At 42.2% G+C, this 26,235-nt stretch overlaps 3 protein-coding genes across 3 annotated transcripts in view; 2 read left to right on the plus strand and 1 right to left on the minus strand.

Annotated features, from left to right (window-relative positions):
• Nucleotides 1-2,431, plus strand: part of LOC118002001 (T-lymphoma invasion and metastasis-inducing protein 2-like) — a 198,117-nt gene extending 195,686 nt beyond the window's left edge. Inside the window, exon 30 of the mRNA XM_034992217.1 lies at nt 1,303-2,431. Coding sequence (XP_034848108.1) covers nt 1,303-1,922 — 620 coding nt within the window. The 3' untranslated portion in view covers nt 1,923-2,431. The remainder of the gene's footprint in view (nt 1-1,302) is intronic.
• The window catches only part of LOC118002003 (mitochondrial dimethyladenosine transferase 1), a 67,230-nt gene continuing 43,424 nt past the window's right edge, over nt 2,430-26,235 (minus strand). Inside the window, exons 6-7 of the mRNA XM_034992219.1 lie at nt 5,948-6,075; nt 2,430-2,828 (exon numbers count right to left, since the gene is read on the minus strand). Coding sequence (XP_034848110.1) covers nt 2,585-2,828; nt 5,948-6,075 — 372 coding nt within the window. The 3' untranslated portion in view covers nt 2,430-2,584. The remainder of the gene's footprint in view (nt 2,829-5,947; nt 6,076-26,235) is intronic.
• Nucleotides 20,089-20,855, plus strand: LOC118002002 (claudin-20). Its single transcript, XM_034992218.1, has one exon. It carries the CDS (start codon nt 20,157-20,159, stop codon nt 20,814-20,816), a length of 660 nt encoding a protein of 219 aa, XP_034848109.1. The 5' UTR covers nt 20,089-20,156; the 3' UTR covers nt 20,817-20,855.

Raw genomic sequence — 26,235 nt, forward strand, 5'->3', positions numbered from 1 at the left:
CTTTCGCTCAGGTCATGATCCCGGGGCCCTGGGATTGAGCCCCGCGTCGGGCTCCCTGCTCTACGGGGAGCCTGCTTCTCCCTTGCCCTCAGCTGCTCCCCCTACTTGTGCTCTCTCCCTCTCTCAAATACATAAATAAAATCTTAAAAAAAAAACAAAACTTAAAATGCCTCTTGCTCCCAAACCTTGTATAAACTATAACCACTCCCAATCCCAAGTCCTCATTTTACCACCAGCTGACATAGTCTCTTTACTATCTTATCTCTTTCTTCCATTGAGATGTGCAGGAGTCACATAGTCTCTTAGCTTAGCTTGGCTCACTGCAGGACTCCCAGTGCTCCGAACAGCTCAGGCTTCTAGAAAGCCAATACTTGAATTAAAATCAAGAAACCCTACATTCACACCCAGTCAATTAAGTCAGCAAGGAAACACTCCAGATCATGCTTTTCTTAAACTTTCTGCAAAACTTCAGTTAAAGTTTTAAATTTTCTGCTTTTAAAATTTCAGTTTAAACCCTCTCTCTCTATTATTTTGTTAATATCTTTGGTCTTGTTTCTTTTCTTCATTGGTCACAGTGTGACCTCCTCTTCAAATTCACTGTATATTTTTTATTTTTTTCCTCTATTGCCAAAATAAGCTGTAGCCATCAAAACTATGCTATTACTGTCTATGGAAACATCACAGCTGAGAGCTCCCCTTTTCTCTTCAACCCAAGAGAAAAGAATTAAACACAGATTATTCCTATTAAATCTCTGAAAGTTGGCTAGAAATTCCAGCAGAGACCATTCTCATGAGTGATGAAGGGCATTTTTCTACTTTTAATGGAGCAGCAAGGGAAATAAGGTGAAAAGGCAGGTGTAGAAATATGGTATAATCTTGGCTGTCCAGTTTCAAAGTACTTTAGTGAAAGAAAGGGACCTAGATTTTATTAGTAGCTAACTTTTTCATTTATCCATTGGCAAAATAAGAATCCTAGCCTTCGTAATAGTTTATAGCTTGTTGTTCTGTCTAAACAGTCGAGCTCTGGTAATAGGTCATCTAGCAATGCCCAATCCTCCAACATAAAATTTCAAATAAACGTAAGTAAAAAGTTTCCACACTTGGTAGTATTTGCATGTTTTGGGTGTATGTGTGTCTTTTCTTTTTTCTTTTTTTGCCCAAGCCCCAGGATAGTTGGTAACAGAAGTGAGATGATGTTAAGTCATTAAGATGTTACATCTTATAACGTACTTGATTGCAGAAATGACGCATCGTGGAGTCTGTTTCTCGATCACGAGGGGAAACGCACTTTTCTCATTGCAGCTTCCTCCAGGTCCTTGAAAGTCCTCAAGAATTCCTCCAGCAGCGAGTGGCCCGGCGAGCCCGGCGAGGCCGGCAAGGGCAGCTCCCTGGACTCGGACGAGTGCAGCCTGAGCAGTAGCACCCAGAGCAGCGGCTGCGCCCCAGGCGGGAGCAGGCAGGAGTCCCTGCAACAGCCCCGGCCAGGCCTGGCTGATCTGTCAGACAGTCTCATCAAGGAGAGTGACATTCTGAGCGACGACGAGGACGACTACCATCAGACTCTCAGACGGGGCAGCCCTACCAAAGACATTGAAATTCAGTTCCAGAGGCTGAGAATCTCCGACGGCCCCGATGCAAAGCCAGCTGAACAGCAGCCTGGCACGGAGGGCCGGCCCAGAGGGGAGCAGCCCAAGCTGGTGCGGGGGCACTTCTGCGCCATTAAGCGGAAAGCGAACAGCACCAAGCGGGACAGGGGAACTTTGCTGAAGGCACAGATTCGCCATCAGTCCCTTGACAGTCAGTCTGAAAATGCCAACCTTGATCTCAGTTCTGTTCTCCAGCGAGAGTTCAGTGTCCAGAGTTTAACCTCGGTGGTCAGCGAGGAGTGTTTTTATGAAACCGAGAACCACGGGAAGTTGTAGTGCCGTTTCAATCCAGATGCGGGCTCGACGGCTCGTTTTACTTTGAAACTCGTGGTCAAGTGGAAATGGCAGAAAAACTATTCATTATTGGGTTTTGTGCGGCGTACATTTTCTCCACAAAATAGTTGTAAAGATCTAAGTTATTTTAATTTATTGTAGATCAGAAAACTAGATTGAACTGATCAGAATCTGTAAATTACTTAGTTTATAGCCCTTTTGAGCAGGTATCAAAATGACTTAGGATCCTTAAAAATGCAATCTATTTTAATTTATGTGGAAAAAGTAAGATGGGGGAGTTGTGATTAATAGGTCATTGTTTTTTTTTCCAATCCTCTGGGCATTTTCTTTGAGCTGTTAGTTTTTGCTTTATTTAAAGCATATTTATTTTAATCTGGGTGAGGGGCACAATGTGCAGATCTTTCATTTTTGTAAGGTTGTTAACAGATGCCGTTTATACTGAATATGTCATATCTATGCAGTATATATATTAAAAGAAAGCTTGTACTGTATCTTATTTGATTATATTTATTTTCTCACCAAGCTGTACAGTAAAAGGGAAATAAGTCACATATGGTAATCGTATTTTTATTGTCCTTCTGTAGAAGACAAAAAGTACACATCTGAGCCGCTTAACATTGTGGAAAGCAACATTCGATACGCTCTTAGAGTCTGTCTCTCTCCTTGTCGTCCTCTTTTTCCTGAGTTTTGCTTTTATTTTGTTTGAGTTCTTCTCTGAAATTATAAGCAAAGAGGTGTGGGTCTTCATCACACATTTTTCGGTATACATCACACAGGCTCTTAAAATGTGAAACAGAGAGCTGGCTGGGCCTAAGGGTAGGGTCCACGTCTGCCAACTCTAACAGTTTTCCAGTGCTTTCCACGCGCTGAACTTCAGGGAATAACATTCTGAGGAGAGAAAATAATCCAAATTTTACTTAAGGAATTCCTTAAATCATGATGCTTCCTTCTACTCTCATTTGAAAATGACATCGAGAGGGAGTGGAGGCTGCGGCTGGAGTGTCCTCGGGGCCCCAAGCCAATGGAGAGGGATCTTGATCGTGCCACTAGGCAACAGGTACAAAGGACCACTGAAGGAAGAGCTCATCTGACCTGTGAGGTGTGCCCACAAGGGAAAATACCTGCCAAAGCTCAATCAATACAAGTACCTTTAAGGTAAGTTTAAAGAAACATCCATTCAGTTGTATTCTATAGAAATGTTTGATTTGCCTCATTTTAATATGAAACTTGTCTTACTTCTTGATTCTCTTAGCTTTTGTGACTGTTCACCCCCAAGGAATGACCGTTGCAAAGTTCGAAACCAGGTGATGTGAAAATGCAAACAGTTCCCTTTTTTTAGATTTACCTTGCGGCATCTTTACAACTGATTTGAAGTATGTATTTTAAATTTCATCTAACCTAACAGATCACGGTTTTAAAATGAGTAACAAAACTGACTGACTGAAACGCTGCAGAGCTACACCTGGATTTTATTTCTTTTCTCAATAGTTGGGGACTCTGCGGAGCCTAGAGGTCATGGCCAATGGAAATGGGAGTTTTTCTTACAGGCTGCTGGTCCTCTCAGTAAGGGAATGCATGTTCCCTATGGTGTCGGGTGAGCTGTGATCTTGGAGTTCAGCTTCACAGCAAGGGGGGGACCGATGTGTGGGTGCATGTGACAGAAGGACACCAACAGGTCAAAGCGGGCACACTCTTTGGGGTCCCTCTCTGCACAAAAGACGGTGTATAGGAGATGAAGGGGCCCATCACTTAGGTTGGAAATGCCGGGGCCAGCTCTGAGGCCCATTCCAGGATTTCCAAAAGTAGAATGTACTTTTTGTGATCCCCCCCCCCATGAATCAGGGGCATCATGTACAGCTGTACAAGTCACACCCTGCGTGCAGGGTGAGTGTGAGCTGAAATCCAGTTTGGGTTCTAGTCGTCAAACAAACAGCACACCTCCTGGCTGGGGCTTGCCGCCTACCGGGGGTGGTAACGTAATGCCATCATTCTAACTGGCACCAAGACAGCTGGTGGCATCCGTCACTACTCCGCTCAAGTCTCTGCTCAAGAAGTAGTAACTGGTGAAGTATAAATCCTGGCCTAATTAGAGCCAACAAATGGCAAGACAAGGATTTAACATCAGTCAGCTCAAATCCTCAAGAATGAATTTTGCGGGCTGCAGAGGTTTCAGGATGCAGCTGCCCAGCTGTACCTGAACTAATTTCATGTGCTAAGAAGACACTTCATAGAACCAGAGCAAGAGCGAAGAGATGGGGCTTTATATAAAAGGGAGGTGGGATGAGAAAATGAGAAATGCGTGCCTATGGAGCTGGGCGCCTTTAAACAGCTAAAGTTTGGCCATATTAGATGGCAGCCTTTTAAAAAAACATATCACGCACATAGCTTCCTGCCTAAGTACTTGGGCCTATTTAAACATTTTCTTGGCTGCCAATGGATAGAAAATATCACTGTGGTCATTTCAGGGCCTCGGGAGGCGCTCGGACCCTAAAGCACCATGTTCTGTCTGGGTTTCCTGACGGTGGCCATGTGTGTGCACAGAGCAGGAAGCAGAGCAGACCGAAGGAGCTCCCCATTACATAAAAGCATGGTTGTATGAAGACCTCGTGACGTGTCTTTGGCCGTTCCAACATTATACCTGTTTCCTAGTTCTAAGTGTGTCCTTAAAAGTGATATAGCAAGTTGGTGGGAAGAAGAGCATTAAAAAAACTCAGTATCGGGCGCCTGGGTGGCTCAGTTGGTTATGTGGCTGCCTTCGGCTCGGGTCATGATCTCAGGGGTCCTGGAATCGAGCCCCATGTTGGGGGCTCCCTGCTCAGCGGGGAGCCTGCTCCTCCCTCTGCCCCTCTTCCCTGCTTGTGCTCTCTCCCAAAAAAAAAAAACAAAACAAAACACCCCACTCACTGTGATAATGTATTATTTGGCCTTTGTCCCAGGTTCCTGACACAGAGTTTCTAAATCCTTTAAAATTTCCTGATAAGGGATAATAGCATTTTTTGTTATGCCTAATAAAACTCCTTTTCAACCATACCTGAATTTGTGCTAATGAGATGACTCTGGGTGGGTCCCTAAATAGCTTTAGGATGGGGACAGCTGTCAAAGGAACTAACCCTGTGATTAGAGGGTTGAACTCTGTCTCACCTCCAGGTCTCTAGGAAGAAGCGAGGGCCTGGAGACTGAGCTCAATCACCAGTGGCCAATGATGTAATCGACTGCCTAATGGACCGTCCATAGAGACCCTTAAATGATGGGTTCAGAGGGCTTCCAGGCTGGTGAAGACAGTGAGGTGCCGGGAGGGTGAGGAGCCCTGAGAGGGCACAGAAGCTCTGTGTACCCCTTGGCTCTCATACTACCTTGCCCTACGTCTCTTCCATTTGGCTGTTCCTGAGTTACATCCTTTATAATTTGATAAATCAAAGTGTTTCCCTGAGTTCCATAAGCCATTCTAGCGAATTAGTGACCTGAAGTGGCAGGGCGTAGGGTAGAGGGAGTGTCACAGAAATCCCCATTTCAGTGGTGACCTGGGACTTGTGACTAGTGTCTTAAGTGGGAGCAGTCTTGTGGCCCCTGAAGCCTGAACCTGTGGGCTCTATGCCACTCCAGGTAGTTAATGTCAGACTTGGATGAAAATGTAAGACACAGTTGGTGCCTAAAGAACTGGGGGACTTGCTGGTGTTGGAAAAAACACCACACGTGGGGTCAGAAGTGCTGAGCGTAAAAACGGTTCATATGGTCTGCTCTGAGAACTCAGGGTCATTATCAACTGCACAACTGTCAGTTTTTAGCTCGTACCGGTGCTAAAACAAAACCTGCTGGTAGCCTCTAAGCTTAATGCAGAGCTTTGCCCTTTCCTCTGGGCCAGGCAAGGTTTGTTCACCTCAGGATTTGAATGAAGAGTGACACTTGACAGTTAGCTTGAAGAATCCTAAAAACAAGGTTCTTAATCTTTAAAAGTGCTTAAGGATTTTAGAAAGCATGCCAGTGAAAGGCAGAGAAGGCATTCTTACCCAAGCCCTCGATAGCAGTATTTCCTCCGGAACTGAAATGCGTTCTGAACGACCTTCTCCACCAGCTTGAAGGGCTGCTCGATCCTGGGCTGCACCAGGGGGGTGAAGTGCACCACGCCCACGTCCACCTTCATCGTGAGCAAACATACATCATTTTGTGGCATGGTAGAATATGATTAAACAATTCGTCTTTGTCAAACACAGGTGGACGGGTTGTTGACCGCATGGTTCTCATAAACCCTTACGTGGACTCCGGCTTCATCTTCCACAGGCAGGTAAGCTGTTGCACTTGGCTTTGAGCTGACTCAGAGCCATCCCGTGCGTCTGCTCTAATGACATCCACTAGACCTGTGCTTGATGATCACTTAATTTTAAAATGTAGTTTTACAATGGCCTTTAAGATCAATCCAAATCATCATTAAAGTCAGGAGGCAGCTAACAGATAGCTTTAGAGTATTTTATTTAGCTTTGGAAAGTGTAAAAAAAATAAACTGCAGCAGCAGTTCTGGCTATAAGCTGGGCTTCCAAACACAGAAGAGAAGGCAGATGGCCCCCCAGGGACCACTAAGTGCTAAACTCCCCAGAAGGGGAATCAATTAGGACACGATTTGCTTTGGGCATAGACACTGATTAACCAGCTGGACCGCATTCATGACTGTCATCTGCACGACCACATCACTTTCTGGGAGCAACGTGAAATGCCCCCGGAGGCCCAGGCAGGATCAACTAGGAAGTGGAACCCCCCCCAAATGTCACTGAGTGGTGAACTAGCACTAGCAGTTGAGATTCTTTAATTATCAGAAAATAAAACTTTTCAGGCATATCTGTTAGGAGATTTATACCCTGTCTCTATATTCAAAATAACAAAGGAATAGTATGGAAAGTAAAGACAAAGGGAGAAACAGAGTCAAAGCAGTTATCATGCACAAAAATGCCTGACAGAGACCACGGCCTAACAAATGCGAAGTCTGTTCGTAATTTACAAAAGCCTTGGTCTCTAAGGAATTGTTAAATTTGCTACTTAGAACATCACACGGACTCTACAAAGGCTAAGAAAGTACAGCAGTTGATGAAGTTGGGGTCGTACCACTGCTTCTCAGAAGGAATTCATTCCATTTTTTAAATTCCACGGGGGTTATCTTGTTCTCTTGGAAGGCCTTGCTTCTAAAAATCCCTTGTGGCTACAAAACTTAAAATCAGTCTGTCATACCTGAGAATGGCAGTGTTTTCAGTTTCTTGATCTTAGGATGGAGGAAAAGTACTTGTATATGAGGTGTGGACAAGGAAAGAAAATGAAGACGGGCCCATCATCAGGGGGCCTGGACAGGCTTTTGGAGTAGCCAGTGGTGTTTCTCCTGCTGCCATGACGTACCCTTTCCTCGAACAATCACTGATCCTGTCCCGACTGTTTCAGATTAGCTACGGTGCCCCTACGGAATAACTAGAAGAGGTCCACGGTAGGCACGCAGAGGACGGCCTAGGCAGTAGAGTGAAAACCTCCAGCAGAGAGGCCTTTCCGCACCAACTCCCCTAAATATCCATCAGCCTTCAGGCTACTTTGGTGGGACAGGAGTTACTCCACTTCAGAGAGTGACTACCTGTAATGTTAAATGTTCTCATTAAATTTTAATAGTTTTTCAAATTGGGTTCTATGTGCTGCTTAATCAGTTTCTCCAAGTTTGGTAACAAGTACTTCTATAGGAAACGAAGCGCTTGGTTAAAAGGCCAGGACTTTCTGTAGACCGGCACAAACCACCACCAGGGTCCAGGGGTCTGGGAGAGGTTTGTGATCAAGAGAGCAGAGAGAGGCACTGAGGAGGATAAGGACTGTGGAGGGGGCCTCGGGGTTTAGGTGGAGTGAACAGGAGCACTACAGTAAACAGGGAAGAAAAGACGGCTTCATTTGAAAGCATTTCTGTGGCCGGAAAAAGAGCTAATCTGTGTGGAGGGCGCTGGAAGAAGCTGCCCCAGATACACTATCATGACTTTAATGTCAAAGACTCTGCTCACAAACTCTGAAACACCCTCCCCACCTTTCCTCCTATTGATATGGAACAGAGAAGTGAACCCAGCTGTCCAGGAAGGTTCCAGGCCTCGCCCTGCCCCATCACTCTACACCTCACCATCTGGCATCCCATCCCGGTCCCCCACTCTGCCGCCCTCCAGGACTCAACTCCTCCACCCTTCTCTGCCAATTCTTCCCCAGTCCAGTCAGTTTGGATGGTTTTTCTTCACAGGTACCAGCTGTGATCCAACAGCCTGCCATTCCCCAGGGAAATGAATCTTTCAGCAAAACAGGAGATACAGTTTGAGCCCTAGGCCAACCCCAGCCCGTGAAATACTATAAAAACTCTATATAAGGCACAAATACAGGTTCAGATACATTCTCCTTCCAGTACAGAAACTGCCACTGCCAGCTTCTTTGGATTTTAAAATTTGGCCTCCTCTTTATTTGCCTGATTTTATTCCTTTGAGATAAGGTTGGTGTTTGCAAAAACAGGAAATGTCTCACATTGGCTTTAGATAAAGTTTTTTAAGCCCTGTACCAATATAGCAGCACCCTATGTTAACTGCAGCAGCCTTCTAAAGTTTGAATGTAATTTTGTTACCCAGTTAAGTCGGCTAACAGTATATCCCAGCTACAAGAAAATACCCACTCATCATCCAATACAGTTCCTACTTAGAGGAGGACCCTGAGGAACTCAGTGTGAAAACGGCTATTCCAGCAATGTGTCCTGCTTCTCTGGGAAACCTCCCGTACTCTTCTCTACTCCTGCCCCCAAAAGCACTTTTCAGAATTACTCTGAATGATGGAGCCCATTTTTCTCTAGAGATACAGGAAAGCTGCTCGGTAACTAGGGTAACAGATACAGAAATGCTTTTTACTTATAATTGAATGCTTATTTAAAAATTGCAACCATTATTCTTCCTTCCCTGAATTTTAACTCTATTAAAGGATTTCCTTACAAAAAAAGAAATCAGTACATAGGCACTAGATACATTTAAAAATTCTATTTTAATGTTGTCAGTCCCTCTCTAAATTCAGTCTATTGGTATACCAAAATGACCTACTAAAACTTCAAATTAAAGGATTTATAGCGAATTTAAATATTTGCCTCTCAAATCCACTCTAATATCAATGCTGTACCAAGCTGAGATTATGTTTCTCAACATTAGCAGCCGTGGCTACAAAAGGCTGCAGGCAGCAGTTTCATTTTCCAGGCCAGCATGTCTAGGGCATGACTGGTTATGAGCTCAGAGCTGCACTTTAGACTTATAAGAGACCTGGGATAAGAAGCTATTAAATCTCTAGCCTTAGATACTGCCAACTCAGATCTCGAGTCACCATGAGGATAGAGAATGCTGAAGAATGGGCAGTCTGTTCCTGACAGAGAATCATCATATGCCAAAGAGCTAACTTACCACGCCCATGAAAAGACACAGGCACGACAGGAGCCATTAGCTAAGAAAGGGTCTTCGACCCTTCCCCTGGCATTCAAGACCGTGGAAGGAAAAATCATTAAGAAGCTATCGTTTATAATTAGCTGAACTAGAACCATAACCGGGAGAGGACAGAAGGTCGAGAAAGAAGGTCAACAGGGAATAATCAATAAGCCTTCAGGGGCAAGAAGAGAAGGATTTTCATAGTTCAAGGTGGCACTGTCTCCGACAGACTCGTGTAGATGGGAATGGGAAGGGTGTGGCTGGATCTGAGGTGCCCGGCACCACCTGAGGTTTGGGGGAGTCACATTCAGCGTCAGGTGAAATGACAGATCGAGGTGAGCACCCTGGGAGATGCTTGGGTCCTGCACCCACCAGAGTCTGACTCTTCAGGTGCCTACACTGAGCTAGTGTCAGCCTCCAGGTACAACTGCCCTGGATACGAGTAACAGAGCGGGAAGTCACTAACGCCTGGGATACTCTACGTGTTTTGTAGAAAAACATTCACAAATACGAATGTACATCAGATTTCCTATAACTGGTTTATTCTGCAATTTTTGTCCCAAGCCCAATTTAAGGACAGAATTTCAGTTTTAAAACCTTAAAATGCAAACACTTTAACAGCATCCCAGATGTTCTAAGCCAAAGTATTCAACGAGGGCTGACACACTGTTCGTACCTACACATCTTTCTTTAAAGTTTAGAATTTGTATTTTCTATAGCAAAATTAATTTCTACAGAAGTTCAGCCCCACCTTTCTTCCCTCCTATAGATTTCTGAATGGTTTTTCTCCCTCTTTCCTCCTCAGAATCGCAACACAGTCACAGCATTTCCCCTCAGAGCATAAGTATGTAAGAGAACAGAGAATGGCAGTGAGCTGAGAGCACGATGAGGAATAAGCCTGAGAGAGGCCCACGTGAGGGGAGCAGATGGAGAAAGTATTTTACAGGGTAAGTTATGCACGTAATTGTATGCATGTAAGTAAATGTATGCATGAATGAGTGTAAATTCATGCATGTTATTAGTAATAACAGCAGCAAGATGAGTCAGGGTCTCTTGGTCCCAAGTTAGGGAAACCATTTTAAGGAGGTGAATGCTTAATTCTAAACGAAGCACAAGAGGGACAAGAACTATCAAACATCACATTAGGGTTCTCAGTTGTATTTAACCTGGAGCTCCCGGTGAGCCTTGGGGGAAAACACCCTTCTAAAACCACGACCTTCGCCATCGACCACGCCTTTGGTGTTGGTGAACGGCAGCACCTGGAGGCGTCCGCCCCTGCTGCGGCCACAGGTGGTAGCACCCCGGGCAATCACGAGGCCCGGCCTCCGCCCCGGCAGGCCCAGGGAGGCTCCAGCACCTCGGAGCCACGGAGACGTCGAAGCTAGGCAGACTCACAAGGCACTCCAGTAAATACTGCTGCTACGGAAAACGGTAAAAGACTCACAAATGAACACGGAGGCAAGTACATTAATTCGTAAGGAGCCAGGACCGCCAAAGAGGCTAGGCGCGAACTCGAGCTGCCTTGTCAGTGCCTCCCTCTCCGAGGAAACCACCGCTACGATTAGAAGACCGAAGACCGTGCAGCGCCACGGACGGGAGCAGCTGTACACAGACTGGTGGTCGTAATGGTCACGGCACCAGCCCGAGGGCCTGACTCCTCACCGGCACAAGCACAGCTGGACTCTCCTCAACCACGTGCTGTAAGCACCCAGACCAGTGCTCCTTCGGCTGAGGTACTTGTTCTTTAAACGTACTCATGCTGTCCTGCTCCTCTGGCTTCTCACTTGAAAGACATTCTGTCTTTTTAAAGGTGGATTCTGTAGCCCCTGGATCTCATCCTCTACGTGCTTATTTTACTATTTAACTCATGGAGGTCTGGGGGCACCTCAGAGTCTTCCTATGTATCACCAGAGTTATAAAAATAAATAAGAAACATGAATAAAACCAATGCGAGCTTTATAATTTGGCAAGATCACAAAGTCCTCATGAACTCACCCAGTGCCCTAGAGTGTGGGCTGGGGCTGAGATGCAGGAGACCTAGCTGGGTAGGAGAGAGAGAGACAGGGAAGAAAGGCAAAGAGGAACAAGGGAAGAGGAGGCTCAGGCCCAAACTAGGCATCCTTAGCCCAGCATCTTGGATACTGCCACTAAATGAGGATGTTTTAAAAAAAGTGTTCTGGGGTGCCTGGGTGGCTCAGTCGTTAAGTGTCTGCCTTCGGCTCAGGTCATGATCCCAGAGTCCTGGGATCGAGCCCCGCATCGGGCTCCCTGCTCGGTGGGAAGCCTGCTTCTCCCTCTCCCACTCCCCCTGCTTGTGTTCCCTCTCTCACTGTGTCTCTCTGTCAAATAAATAAAATCTTTAAAAAAATAAAAAATAAAAAATAAAAAAAGTGTTCTGCTCTTCAAAATAATGTGCAAAGAGGGTGCAACGGTAAGGCCCAACAAATACCTTTTTATACTACCCGTGAGACTAAAATAATTAGATTGATCTGCAAATGTCACCACAAAATCCAAAGATAGTCTTAACATTCCAAAATAATGTGAGGAAGACAGAAACGAGTCCCCAATAACAGATAATAAACGAATGTAAGTGCAACTTGTATAGTTTCCCCTTATCCACAGTTTGCTTTCTGTGCTCCCAGTTACCCGCGGTCAACCATAGTCTGGAGGCAAATGATCTTCCTTCTAGTCCAGCGTCAGAAGGTCCCCAGTTGCCTAATGCTGTGTCACTGTGCCTACGTCCCTCCCCTCCCGTCACCTCCTCTCCCATCATCATCATGAGTGAATACAGTACAATAAGATATTTTGAGACCACACATAACTTTTATTACAGTATAACTGTGGTAAGTGTTCTACTTTATCATTAGTTATTATTCATCTTTTACTGTGCCTGATTCATAAATTAAACTTTAGGTATGTATACATAGAAAAAAACATGGGATATATAGGGCTCGGTCCTATCTGCAGTTTTAGGCATCCACTGGGGGTCTCGGAACATACCACTTGTGGATAAGGGTGGTGGGGGGTGGGGAGTACTCTGCAGAAACATACCAGATTTGATAAAAATCAACAGAATTAGGATGGCCTCTCAGAACATTCATCTTCATTTTTTTTTTTTTTCCAGAGAGAGAGAATGTGAACACGCATGCACAGGGGAGAGACACAAGGAGACGTAGAGAGAATCTTAAGCAGGCTCCATGCCCAGCATGAAGCCCAACACGGGGCTCGATCTCACGACCCTGAGATCATGACCTGAGCTGAAACCAAGAGTTGGACACAACCAAGTGAGCCACCCAGGCATCCCCATCATCTTCATTTTTAACAAAGTCCTCACTACAACCAACTAATCTGTAAGCTACCAATTATAAAAGTTAAAGTCTTCAGGCTAGCCTAAAGCATTATTTTAAAACTAAAATGACCATAAAGATGGAGAAAAATAATGAACTGATCATGCTCATAGCTGATACTATTAATTTTCTAAGACTGGGTCAGAAGAGAACATTATTTAAGATTAAGTCAATCACTTTAAATTTGTGGAACCAGAATAGGTAACTACTTTAACCTTCCTCTGCACATTCATTATTATTATTATTTTTAAAGATTTTATATACTTATTTGACAGAAAGAGAGCATAAGCAAGGGCAGCAGCAGAGGAAAGGGAGAAGCAGACTCCCCGCTGAGAGGGAGCCCGATGTGGGGCTCGATCCTGGGACTCTGGGATCATGATCTGAGCCAAAGGCTTAACCAACTAAGCTACCCAGGCGCCCCTCCATGTTCATTATTTTTTTTAAGGCTAAACAGAAAGCAAGTAAGAGAAGACATGGTTTTTTAAAAATCAGAACCTCAGCTTTCCACTGGAATTAAGTGGGCAGCATTTTAAACATACAGTGAGTGGGCATCATCCCAGACCAATGACATAAGAGCCATGGGGCTGGGGCCTGAGCCTCGGGCTTCTTGAAAGCCAGATGATGTTCATGTGTGGGCAGGGGTGAGGAACTCGTATCTGGTGAACAAGCTCATACAAAAGTATGTATTCTTGGGATTTCTAAAATTTTCAGTTAAATTATTAGGTCTTCCAGAGAAAAGAGAAAAGGTTGTCTGAGTTTCAGATTATCATTACTCAGAAAAACACACTAAAGAAATTACATGTAGTTTTTTCTTTAAAATAGCTACATGAAAACATGTTAAAGAAAATAGATGGACTGCTGAGTCACTGGCCAGCTACTCTGCAGAGTCAGTCACGGACTTGGCATGAGAAGTGTTTTTATGTAAAGCCACGGAGATGTCAGGGTTATGTTTTTTGCACAGTTATCCAGACTACCACAGAAAGAAATGACTCGTTATAATAAGACCTAGAAATACATTCTTTTCAGGGTACCTGGATGGCTCAGTTGGTTAAGTGTCTGACTCTTGATGTCAGCTCAGGTCATGATCTCAGGGTCATGAGACTGGGTCCTGCATTGGGCTCCGCACCCAGCATGGAGCCTGATTAAGATTCTCTTTCCCTCTCCTTCTGTCCTTCCCTGCCTTGCTTATGTTCTCTATCTAAAGAAAAGAAAAAGAAAAAAAGAAGTACATTCTTTTCTAAGTAGAGGCAGGGAAGTGCTAGGAGTGTATAAGGACTTCAAAAATCACAATATCCTGGGCCTGAATCCCATTCCTGCTACTATTTTCACAACCTTAGTCAAGTCACTTTACTTCCCTGGAGCTCAGTTTCTCATGTGTAAGATGAGGATCCCTATTATTTCGCAGGCTTGTCTTGGGAATCAAGTAGCACAGTGCCTCCAACAGCACCCAGCATACAGGAAGCAGTTTTATCAACATAGATATTATTATTAGGCCAAAATGACAAAACTGAAGTTACAAAATGACTTAAAATTGTAGTCTCTTTAGAAAGAACAAAATTATACTTTTAATCATACAAAGTTAATGTATAGTTTAGTGTTATATGCTCAAAATCAGTTTCTGGGCTCATTCCACAAGTACCTGTTGTACCCCTATTATGTGCCAGGCACCATTCCTGGCACCAGAGACTCAGCAACGCACAAGTCACACACGAGTCCTTGCCCTCGTGAGTTCCTCAGCCAGGGAGTCAGCAGCAATGGGGCTCAGAGGTGGCAGGATTCTTCATCTATTTTGAGGTTTAGAAACAAAATGATTTGGATGTCAGGTATGGAATCAAGGATGTTTTTAAGATCTGGGACCTACCTGCCAAATCAAAGGAGGAGTTTGCCATGCATGGACATGGGGAAAATGAGAAGTGGTGCGGGGAAGGTCAGGAGTTCGCCTTGTCCAGGACGGCTCTGCCATGTCTATCAGTGACGCGGCACTGGCCACTGGCCACGGTACTCAGGTGTGCAGGGGAGAGGGCCAGGGAAGAGGCAGAAACTAAGGTAAAGGTAAGATTTATCTACAAAAGTCTCTGGACTTAAAAGATTTAATTCTCTTTAAGGTCCACAGTGGAAGCAGATGAGGTCAATATAGTTCGATTTCTCTAGCAACCTCTACTCTTCCATCTCCTTTTTTAATACAAGAAATTCTACCTTGATTAAAGGTCTGTAATTTATGAAAGGTATTTGCATTTTGAAGTCTGCTTTTCTAAAAGAAGCAGTTAATATTTTATTGGATAAGTGTTCACATCAAGTTAGAATGATCAAAAATGTTTTGAAAATAGAAATAAGGCCTCCTTATCCTGGAGGCCAGAGTTGGGAGCAGGCTGTCCCCTCCACCTGCCATCAGGAAGCCTCAGCACAGGTGAATCTGTACTAACCGTGGCAGAGAGCAAAGCAAGGCGAGGCACTAAAGGGATCTGGCAGGTTTCTTCTGCGATAGCAGAAATAATAATGCTGTTACTGTTAGTGCCTGAAATTCAACTCTACTTCGTCCAGGATTTACACAAAGAATTGTTTAAATACTTCCATGAAATAGAAGTTTATATACTAAAATTACAACACTATGGCTAAAAAATCCACAGGCATTAGATTTCTAAGAGAAAAAATACACTGCTAAATGCCAGACTTAGAAAACAAGGCAACAAAAACAAAAAAAATCTAGAAAAATCCAGATAATTGAAATGTGTATTTTATTCACTGCTTTTTATTTTTATTTTATTTTATTTTTTTATTTTTTTTAAAGATTTTATTTATTTATTTGACAGAGAGAGACACAGTGAGAGCAGGATCACAAGCAGGGGGAGAGGGAGAGGGAGAAACAGGCTTCCCGCGGAGCGGGGAGCCCTATGAGGGGCTCGATCCCAGGACCCTGGGATCATGACCTGAGCTGAAGGCAGACGCTTAACAACTGAGCCACCCAGGCGCCCCTATTCACTGCTTTTTAAAGAAATGGCTGACATCTAATATGGCTATCAACATTTGGAAAAAAAAATCAATTATAAAATTATCTTCTTTCTCTGTAGTGGCTATGAATTTATAGCTTATAGAATTAAAATTAGTGAAGAAAAATAAAATGCAAACCCAAAATAGATGGACATGAAATATATCTGTATCATTATTCATGGTACTAGGACCTCAATATTTGATTTCCCTGTTTCACTTAATATGCTCCCTCACATCATTTTGGTATAATTTCTTCACATTATCTAGAAGTTCTAATTTGTTAAGTTATACTTCAGAAACCTTTCTCAGTGGAAGGAATAACAGAAGAAATTTCAGGATACCCCCCCCCCCAAATACTTGTAGGTTTACTGGTCAGAGTCTAGTCAACAGTTGTTGCTGAGTTTTCTTTTTTCTTTTATTTAGAAAAATGTATGTATATTTTATTTATTTATCTTAAAGATTTTATTTATTTATTTGACAGAGAGAGACAGCAAGAGAGGGAACACAAGCAAGGGGAGTGAGAGAGGGAGACGCAAACTCCCCGCTGAGCAGGGAGCCCTATGAGGGGCTTGATCCCAGGACCCTGGGATCATGACCTGAGCTGAAGGCAGATGCTTAACGACTGAGCCACCCACACACCCCTAAAAAAATATATATATATTTTAAAAACTGTCTTTTGAATGTGTTTTTTGAAAGTTACTGATTTTGTGACTCTTGATTTCAAGGAAGTCACAAGCACTGGAATAAAGATAGTCTCAACTATCATTTGAAAGCACAATCTAGTTAAAAATATTTCAGACCACATTCTTTAATTGGGGACATAAAATAATAAATGAAATCTTCCAACACAGATAAAAATTCAAAAATAAATTATAACTGTGGACTAAAACATAATATTAAAGGAAAAGAAAGCCTTTTTGTGAGCACCCAAATAATTCCTCCTCTGTATACAGTGACACAAAAGCATTTTCAGCTTTCAGGTTTCAACAAATCCTGTTGTAACAACAACTCCCTCCCTTCCCCGCCTCTCCTTTCTTAATTCTCCCACAGCTCAAAAAATGAGATGGAGAACCTGGTATTTATCTTCTAGCACCATCAGCAGTTTCTACCTCAGATTTCCATGTTGCTCTTTATTTGCAAGTTAACTTGCTGGAGCTTTGTCACTAATACCCAGAAGCTGTGAGATGAGCCTCATGTGTGTGGCTTCTCCTCGTCATACAGCTTCACTGGAAGACAACGGACAAAGGGGAATTAAGACATTGAAGGCTACTGACAAAAGGTATGGAAAATGAGAAGCTTCAATAATGCTCAGAAACAGACCTTTAAGTATCATGTAGCTTGAATTATAAGTTGTAAATCTGTTTTTTAAATATTAGGTTTGTTATAAATAAATCTTGTCTGGAAAACTGACTTTACATTTTAATGAAATCCACTCCAGATTTTCTGTTGGCAAATAGTTGATAAAATTAACATTTGTGGGTTCTGTTCTGTATGCAGTGTGTTCTGGAACCATGAGAGACTTCTCTATTTAGAACTAAGTTTTTACCTGCGACCCCATTGCTTCTGCTTACTTTTACAGCATTTCACCACCATCACCACCACCACCACCACCACCACCACCAGTGAAACAACATGCTTTTATTCTGTACCAGACAGAAATTTGAGAGAACAGGCCACAAACTGTATCAGACTTGTGGCTGGAGAAGGGGGGAAAAAAAAAAAAAGACTTCATAGCAATATAGTAGCTAAGATGCCAGTATATTTTTACAAAGGAACAGAATAGTGACCTTCATTGTAGAGAACAAATTCTTTCTGCATAAGTTCTCTGTGTAGAAGAAAGCATTTAAAATCCAATATTCAACAGTAAGCGAGCGCTATGCTAACTGAATGCAATGTCATATTGTTTACGCTGATTTTGGCTGTCCGTAATTTATCACTGCCAGTACTTGTTAATTAAGATGAACAAGCTGTCTGCAAGCCTGAATTACACTGAATTTATAAAATGTATTGGTTAATGGGAAGAAAAAGGTTATAATTGGGAAGCTGAGCACAGACTGATCAACACATAAAGGTTACTCAACCAAAGTAAAAATAAAGAGAGAAATGAGATGCTCTTAGAGAATGGTAACAGCAATCTCGACTTTGAGGAAACCCTAAGCTGAAAATGGTCTGGGAAGGCAGTAATTTAGCGAACTGGCTGGAGTCTGAAATGTTAAAACCCAAACCTGAAAACAGCTATTATGAAACTATAAACATGTTTCATTTTCTTCTAGAATCTTTAACTTCTGTTCTATTTTGGTCTCAGATATGAAAAGAAATTTGGAAAACAGAAAGAAATGAGCTGTATGGTTCCACACAAAGCCTAAGTACTCTTATGTGTATATAAGTCTGATACTTAAGAATTTAAAATTTCAGGAAAATACTCCCCTAAAATTGTCACATTTTAACACTGTGAACAAAAATAGAACAAAGGAATTTAGACAGCCCAGGATTTAACTTCTTAGAGAATCAGCATTCTAACTATGTTAAGTATAGACTCTTAATACAGGCATGGATTAGTATTACTTCAGATATTTTACAGAAGCCAGCCATCAACCTCCTTGGGCAAGTCTGTGAGGCTAAGCCATGTGTCCTACTAACGCCGTCTCAAGTGGTGTTTTTCTTAGTGGGACAGGGAGTGAACGAAGTTGACAGTTAATGGTGCTTTCTGCCTCCAGATGCAGCATTTTTCTCTGCTCCCGGGGAGCACATGGAGAGGCTCTCACCAGGATGTACTGGGGGTGAAGGTGGGGAGAGGTGGGGAGAGCAGGACACTGCTGCTGAGACCTGTGTGGCACAGAGTGATTTACCACCTCTATGTCCTTCCTAATTGGAAAAAATGATGATGCACAAAGTTATATCTACAGTTTCCTTCAGCTCTAAGATTCTATGAAAATAAATCAGCTCAATGAAAGAAGAGAAAAATTTCAAATGGCATTAAGTATCAATTGTCACATGACATAAAACAAATAAACATACTAGTAACAGTGTCAGTTATAATTTGTGGAGTACTTCCTATGTGTTAGATATTGTTCTAAGCCCTTAAAATGCATTTAACTCTTTGATATATATACAATAATCCTCCCCATTTTCCAGAAGAGGATACTAAGGCACAAAGAGGTTCTGGAAAGCTAAGAGTTGACCCCAGTGTTTTGGATTCAGAGCCCATACTGCCTTTTGTGAAATACATACGAATCGTGGTAGAGCCACGGTGTCTTAATACATCATTCAAAAATTAGTGCAGAAACAAAAAAGCTGTTATTGCTGTATTTCAGAAACCACTGTGTTTCTTTCAAGGCAGAGACTACTGCCAGATTAAAGCACAGCCAAGCCACAAATTCAGGGCAATCTTTTCTCTCTTCTTAAAAAAAGAAAAAAGGAAAGAAAAAAAAGAAAAAAATGTTAAATTATTTTTGGTATCCTTTCATATACAACTAATGATGTGGTTATTTCTGGCATGTACTTCCAAGATTCAGTGTCACTACTTCTGAATCCGTCTGAATAACCGGTTTTGCAGCAGACTGCTTCATTTGGGTCAGGGTAGGATTCTGGTCCCAACTAGACAGGATCTCACATTCTCATAAGCAAAAGACAGAGGCTTAATTGTTCTAGTTTTGAGTATCTTGTACCTGAAGTGAAACGAGTGTTAACCTAGATAAGGATTTTGCAAAAGTTCATTAACTGGAAATCAGGGATAATCATGCCTATGGCTTTACCTTCTTTCTACGAATTTCCTTTCCTCCTTAAACAATTCACTTGGGTCACATGTCTGGCACATGGTGAGTGCTTAAATTTTTTTTTTTTAATAAAATCATTTTTTGAATACTTAAAACTTCTCCACTATGTATTTATAAATCATTTTTAAGAAGTGGACTTAAACACTGTTTCTAACTAAAATACTCCATAGGTAATAAGGAAGAAAAGAAAGTTTTAAAAACCTCTAATGCTATTAAAATTCTTATTAGATCATCCAGCTGGAATCTGATAGGTCAAAATCTCCTAATAAGGCCCACTGCCCACATTATAGACAACTTCGGCAGAGTTTAAGTTTTAAAAAGAACAAGCGGACAGCTCTTTTCTCTATGCCATGCATCAGGCACCACCCATCCACATACACTCAGGAGAATCGCAGCCTCTGAGGGCCTGGTATGAGCTTTTCTCCTGGCCTACAGTGTCCTCTTCTACTGTGGGGTCTATTCAAATGTGTTCTTTGCTTCCACTGTACATGGATATGGAAGCCTTTTTGTTCATGCTTTCTTTGCATCCTGATTTGTCTTCTTTCCCTAGCCTTTGTTACTTGGTTCCCTGCTGCAGAGACAGAGCTACAGTCTTGATCAAGGGCCATCATCATCAAATACCGGGTAACGGTGGGCAAAGATAAAGGTGATGTCATGGCGTCAGCTGGGCTCCAGCTCCTTGCTTTCATCCTGGCCTTATCTGGAGTCTCCGGAGTGCTCACGGCCACTCTGCTGCCTAACTGGAAGGTGAATGTGGACTTGGGCTCCAACATCATAACGGCCATTGTGCAGCTGCAAGGGCTGTGGATGGACTGCACGTGGTACAGCACCGGGATGTTCAGCTGCACCCTGAAGTACTCCATTCTGTCCCTCCCCGTCCACGTGCAGGCTGCACGGGCCACCATGGTCCTGGCATGTGTCCTGTCTGCTTTGGGGATCTGCACTTCTACAGTAGGGATGAAATGCACTCGCTTAGGAGGGGACAGAGAAACAAAGAGTCACGCTTCTTTTGCCGGAGGAGTCTGTTTCATGTCTGCGGGGATCTCTGGTTTGATACCAACAGTGTGGTACACGAAGGAGATCATAGCAAACTTTCTGGATCTGACAGTTCCAGAAAGCAACAAACATGAACCCGGAGGAGCGGTCTATATTGGATTCATTTCGGCTGTACTGCTGTTTATCTCTGGCATGATTTTCTGCACTTCCTGCATTGAAAAGAATCCAGAAGCTTGGCTCTATCCACCCAAGCAGCAGCAAATCTCCACCACACAACCAGAGGGCAATTCAGCATACAACCTGAAAGATTACGTGTAAATAACTGTGTAATGAGTATGGAATTTTCAGGTGCCTGCTGTGACTTTTGTCTTTTTATTTTAGAGAAAAAATATAAATGAGGTCATTTAAAATGCCAACAAACTATTGTGTACAATTATATATCTGTTTTAAGATTATTTTTCCATTTCTATTTTCATGTTTTATCTAGAGGTTTATAATTGAGAGAGGTTCTGTTATATTAAGGCAATTAATTGATGGCTTTTTTTTTTCCCTTTTAAGATAAACTGTTGATATATCTTCTGGGTTGTTACTTAATTGGATTTTATAAAAGAACTAAATTGCCAAGTATACAAAGCACCTTTCTCTGGTGTTGATCTAGGGTATCATCTGCTTTTGCTGTCTGTCTGCAACACCACAGGGGCTTGCTTATGTTTTCAAGCCCCACTGTTTGAACCCAAGGGAAAGAAGACATGTCCACCTCTCTTCGATGCTGCCCAAACCAGCCTCCCCAAGTTCCTACCTACTATGACCTCCCTGCTTTTTTCATTTTAGAAACCTCTATGTACACATATGAGAGCCAACAATATGATATTCAAAGATTAGGTAGGCAGAACAAAAGAAAAGAAATTGGTAAATGCTACCACAGCAAAGCAAAACCAAACCAAACTAAATGCACACTGATACCTCTGGGACTTGAAAGCCTTAGGTACAAAATAAGTGAGAATAAAAACAGTTTGCTTTAGAGTGCTCAAGAAGTGCCATCTTTTGCAGCTAGCAAGAGGATGCTCCAGATTAAGTTCATTTATCCTACAACAACTCAGGTCCCTCCACTGCCCTCTCCTTTAACCTCTCATTGATTACTAGCTGGATGATGAAAGTTCCTTTTAAGTTGTCATTTTGTTCTCAAGTTTGATTCATGTTAAACATTGCTGTTCTCTTATAAATGAACTGCTTCAGTTAGTTAATAGAAAGACAAAGTATGTTTTTAAAAACCTAAGTTAAATTATGATATGTAATTCAAATATCTTAACAAGAAAATAAAAATTGATTTTCTAATATGTAAAGGGGACATTGCACATTGTTTCTAATAATTCACGTGATTTAAACTTAGTCATTGCGCACCATATAATGGTAAAGGGGGAAAAAGGACTATTTGTACATTAATAACTAGAAGTGGGAAGAATATCTTTTATGTGAGTACATATTTTTCATTTGTGCCTATAGAAGTAGAGACAAAAGTATTTTATACTTAGTTTACTCATTCTCTTCTGCAACAATGTCATTAGCTATTAATAGAATAGCTAAAATGAAAAGGTACTATTTCATATGGGAATTAGGAAAAGACTTACTTAAACAGAAGTTTAAATGATTGTTTAAAGTGTGGATTCCTGGGACACCTGGGTGGCTCAGTCAGTTAAGCGTCTGCCTTTGGCTCAGGTCATGATCCCAGGATCCTGGGATCGAGTCCTGCATCGGAATCCTTGCTCAGCAGGAAGTCTGCTTCTCCCTCTGCCTGCTGCTACCCCTGCTTGTGCTCTCTCTCTGACAAATAAATAAAATCTTAAAAAAAATGATCCCTTTAGGAATCAAAGTATTTTCTAAACAAATGTCATACTAAAAATAACTGATAAAAATATTTTTATGCGAATTAATGTGACAGGATTTCTTTGACACCTATATGGCTCTCTCATTTGGCTTAATGTGACTGGCTTTATTTGCAGCTTATGTATCCTATAGTCCTATACTAAAAGTTTAGTGTTCTATGAAAGTATATATATACTTCAAAAAATAATTTTTACTTAGCTCTGGAATATTTTCTTAAATAGACACAGGAATGTTTTGAATTCTAGAAAAGCAGCCATTTCATACAAATGGCCTAATTTTTTCCAGACTGGACACAGCAGTGATAACATGGTTTGGAATCCCTCCATCGTTGTAGGATTTCCCCCTGCTGCATTCCTCCTCCTGGAATCCTCCCACACTCACCCCTTGCCTGCCCAGGCTCGGACTCATCCTTCAGGGTTCACATGGGGCCTCCTTTGTGAACACATTCCTGACTCCCTGAAGAGGTTTGCTGCTTCCATCTCTGTACTCTCAGAGAATGCTCTATCACAAATTATTAGTTTACATGATTGCATTTCCAACTAGACTGGGAGACAAGTGTCTTTTTTACCTTTGTATTCTCAGTGGGGACTTGCAAAAGTGCTTACAGGGACATACCAGTCCTACTTCAGTCCTTCGTGTATGAACACTGACTGGCTTAAACCCTGGAAGGACTCTAGGTGGTAGGTACTATTCTTAGTACCAGGGGGAACTGACAGAGAAAAATACCATTACCTAACTTGCCCAAGGTCTTCAGCTAGTAAGTAGAGAGATGGCATTCAACCTGAGGGAACCTGGCTCTACAGTCAGAGCAGGTGGGTACAAGGTGATGCAGGGCACAAGGCTACATAGTACATATTACTGAATCTAAGTCTTGGTTTGCTCAAGTGAAAATGAGGATAAAAAACAGCACCTACTCAGGGAGCTGTGAAGATTCAATGAGATGATGTGCACACAGCATGTGCGGGGGGAGCATGCAATGGACGCTGCCCAGTGGTTCCTGGTCTAACCCGGCTGTTTCCAACTGGGGGTGGGTTGAGCCTGCAGAGGACACGTGGCAGCGCCTGGAGACATTTCTGGTTGTCACAACTGGGGTAGTGGTACTGGAATATAGTGGGCGGAGGCCAGAAATGCTGTTAAATATCCTACAATGCACAAGACAGCCCAGGCAACAAAGAATTTTCTGGTCGAAAATGTCAATTGTGATAAGGTTGAGAAGCTCTGGTCTAATGTATTTGAATATAAACTTTTTTTTTTTTTTAAATAAAAAGTTACCAAAATAAAACCAAAAGAAGGAAACACCAGAAAGCCCCAGAATATCATGCTTATTTTACCTAGGGAGCAGATATATGTGTATATTAAGTATACGTATATATATATACATATATGACTGAAGAAATCAGCTAGTAGTTTGGGCAAAAATGTAGAAACAGGTTAAGTCAGGAGAACTGGGTACAGGAATGGATAGATTTAAGAGAAACGTAAGTGATGTCAGAAGGTGGTAACTAGTGACTTGTTGTGCAAGTAAAGGTGAAGGGGGTGCCCTCATATCCCCCTCCTCCTTCGCCCCCTCCCCCCCCCGGTGATACCTGCCCGACATGGGCAGGTGAGGTGGTCATTAGCACACTGCATACATACGGGCAGGAGCAGCCTGGAGTATGTAGATAGAGGTTCAATTCTGGAGTCAGTGTTTTCTCATCACATTCCTTTTATTACCATATTTTTAGCTACATGGCTTTAGCATAAATTAATTTTATTGACTTTGGAGGATTTGTATCCTAGCCTACAATCTTACAGAACCTGTTGCATATCTCTTCATTACCTCCAATAAGTTTTTTATTCACTTCATTGCACTTTATATATACATAAAAGTGTCACCAGCAAAAATGTAATTTTGTTCCTTCCTTGGACTTATAGTATTTATTTTATTCTTGAGTAGTTATTAAAACATAACTAGTATTAAGATAAATTGTAACAGTAAATATCCTGTTTCTATTCAAAACTTGATTTTTAAGAAAGACTGGTAATTTTCTACTTATAAAATCGGTTTTAGTTTATACATTTATTTTTATTTTAGACTCGCCCACTTTCAAAAAGAATTTGAGGCTACTTACAATACAATTGCTGGCATAGTAAATACAAAGAAAACAATAAAGGTGAAAGACTAAAGTTATAAAGAAGAGAGAAAAAGTGCTATTAAATAATCCTTGTTGAAGGCTACTAAAGGAATTAAACATGAAACTTAGTCTAGAACTTCTAAGCAACCAAAGCACAGAAGGCCACACAAGAAATCTGACAGCTCTGTCTATGGGTAGGAGCCCACCGAGGCCGCCCTAGTGCTTTCCCCAAGCTCCCCCGGGCTGTGCAGCCATCCCCCAGCTGCTGTGAGTGCACGGTGCTAACGGCTCACAGATCTAGAATTGCCTCCCTTGGTAGGTTAGGGCACCACCGCTCCTAGGAGGTGGCCAGAGCCAAAGACTGGCCACACAGGTGTACAACAGGCTGCTCCCTTGACTGACTCTGTGGGACAATTTGTGCCCCAGAGCTCATTCTCCCCACCACCCTTTGACCCGGTGGAATCAGGCTGAAGCTAGTCTCCAGGCAGAACAATATCCCTGCTTAGCTTTTCCCCCCTTGCTTTATCCTGCTTCCTACACCACTCTTCTGAGAGCACTCAATACACCACTTTCACAAAAATTCTTAACTCAATCTCTGATTCCACAAAACCAGACCTAACACAGAAGAATATTAGTTAAGCAGAAGAATGTTAAGTCTTCTGCCCTTATGTCCAAAGGATTCGCAAATACAGCATAACATACAACAGAAATAACCTCAATATCAGATTTTGAAAAACACAAAGGCATGAAAATGGCTTTCTTATGTGAATCCACCCATTTTACTAAGATCAAGATTATTGCACATAGAAGTCAAGGCCTCGATAGCTGTCAGTCAGCAAGGATAGCTGAAAGCTTCTGAAATGTGATCCTTAAAGGTCAGGCATGGATGCCTCAAGTCCTGACCTTTTCTTTATAATGTGATAGGTGTATCACCATTAATTCATCTAAAATTGTATTGACAGTATGCTTTAAATCTGTACCAGGTTTAGGGATAACTTGCTCCATATGCAGTACTCCTAATACCCAAAATTAGATATAAACTATATGAAGCTCTTAAAAATTAAAATCCATCCATACAACTATATCAGAATATACCAACTTAGTCCATAAATATTTGCTTATAATCATAACAGCTACCTTCCACTAACTGCCTCCAAATGCTAGATACTCATATTACTTCACATTGATTATCTCTTTCTCAAAGCAATCCTTCTAGGGTGATATGATTGCCCCAATTCGAGATTTATTAAAGTTCAACCTATTAACCTGACCAAGTTCTCATAACTAGGAACATTCGAATTCCAGTAAGTCTAGCTTCCTTTAAAATATTTCCAGTTCTTCCACTAGAGTATGCTGCTCCTATCAGGCTAATCAAAAGAGCCTGTTGCAATTCTCCCTTTATAGTGACTTACCTACTATGTCCAAGTACAGTTTAGTGGTTAGACCTAAAGCCTATCCATTCTGTTGGAAATATGTTAAAGATTTATTTTGAGAGAGAAAGGGAGCACGCAGTAGTGAGTGGCAGAGGGAGAGTAAGAGAGAGTCCCAAGCAGACTATGCAGAGCATGGAGCCTGACTCAGGGCTCAATCTCACAATCCTGAGATAATGACCCTGAGATCACATGCTGAGCCAAAACCAAGAGGCGGATGCTTAACCGATTGCGCCACCCAGGCACCCCTGTTGGAAGTATGTTATGAGCCCCATGACCACAATTTTAAAAGAAAAAAATGATTTTGAG

This window comes from Mirounga leonina, unplaced genomic scaffold (genome assembly GCF_011800145.1).
Source record: "Mirounga leonina isolate KUSES-001 unplaced genomic scaffold, KU_Mleo_1.0 Mir_56, whole genome shotgun sequence".
Lineage (NCBI taxonomy): Eukaryota > Metazoa > Chordata > Mammalia > Carnivora > Phocidae > Mirounga > Mirounga leonina.

Bases quoted from the DNA above. Each gene is read 5' to 3' on its own strand.
- LOC118002002 (XM_034992218.1), top strand. From the start codon at position 20,157: ATGGCGTCAGCTGGGCTCCAGCTCCTTGCTTTCATCCTGGCCTTATCT.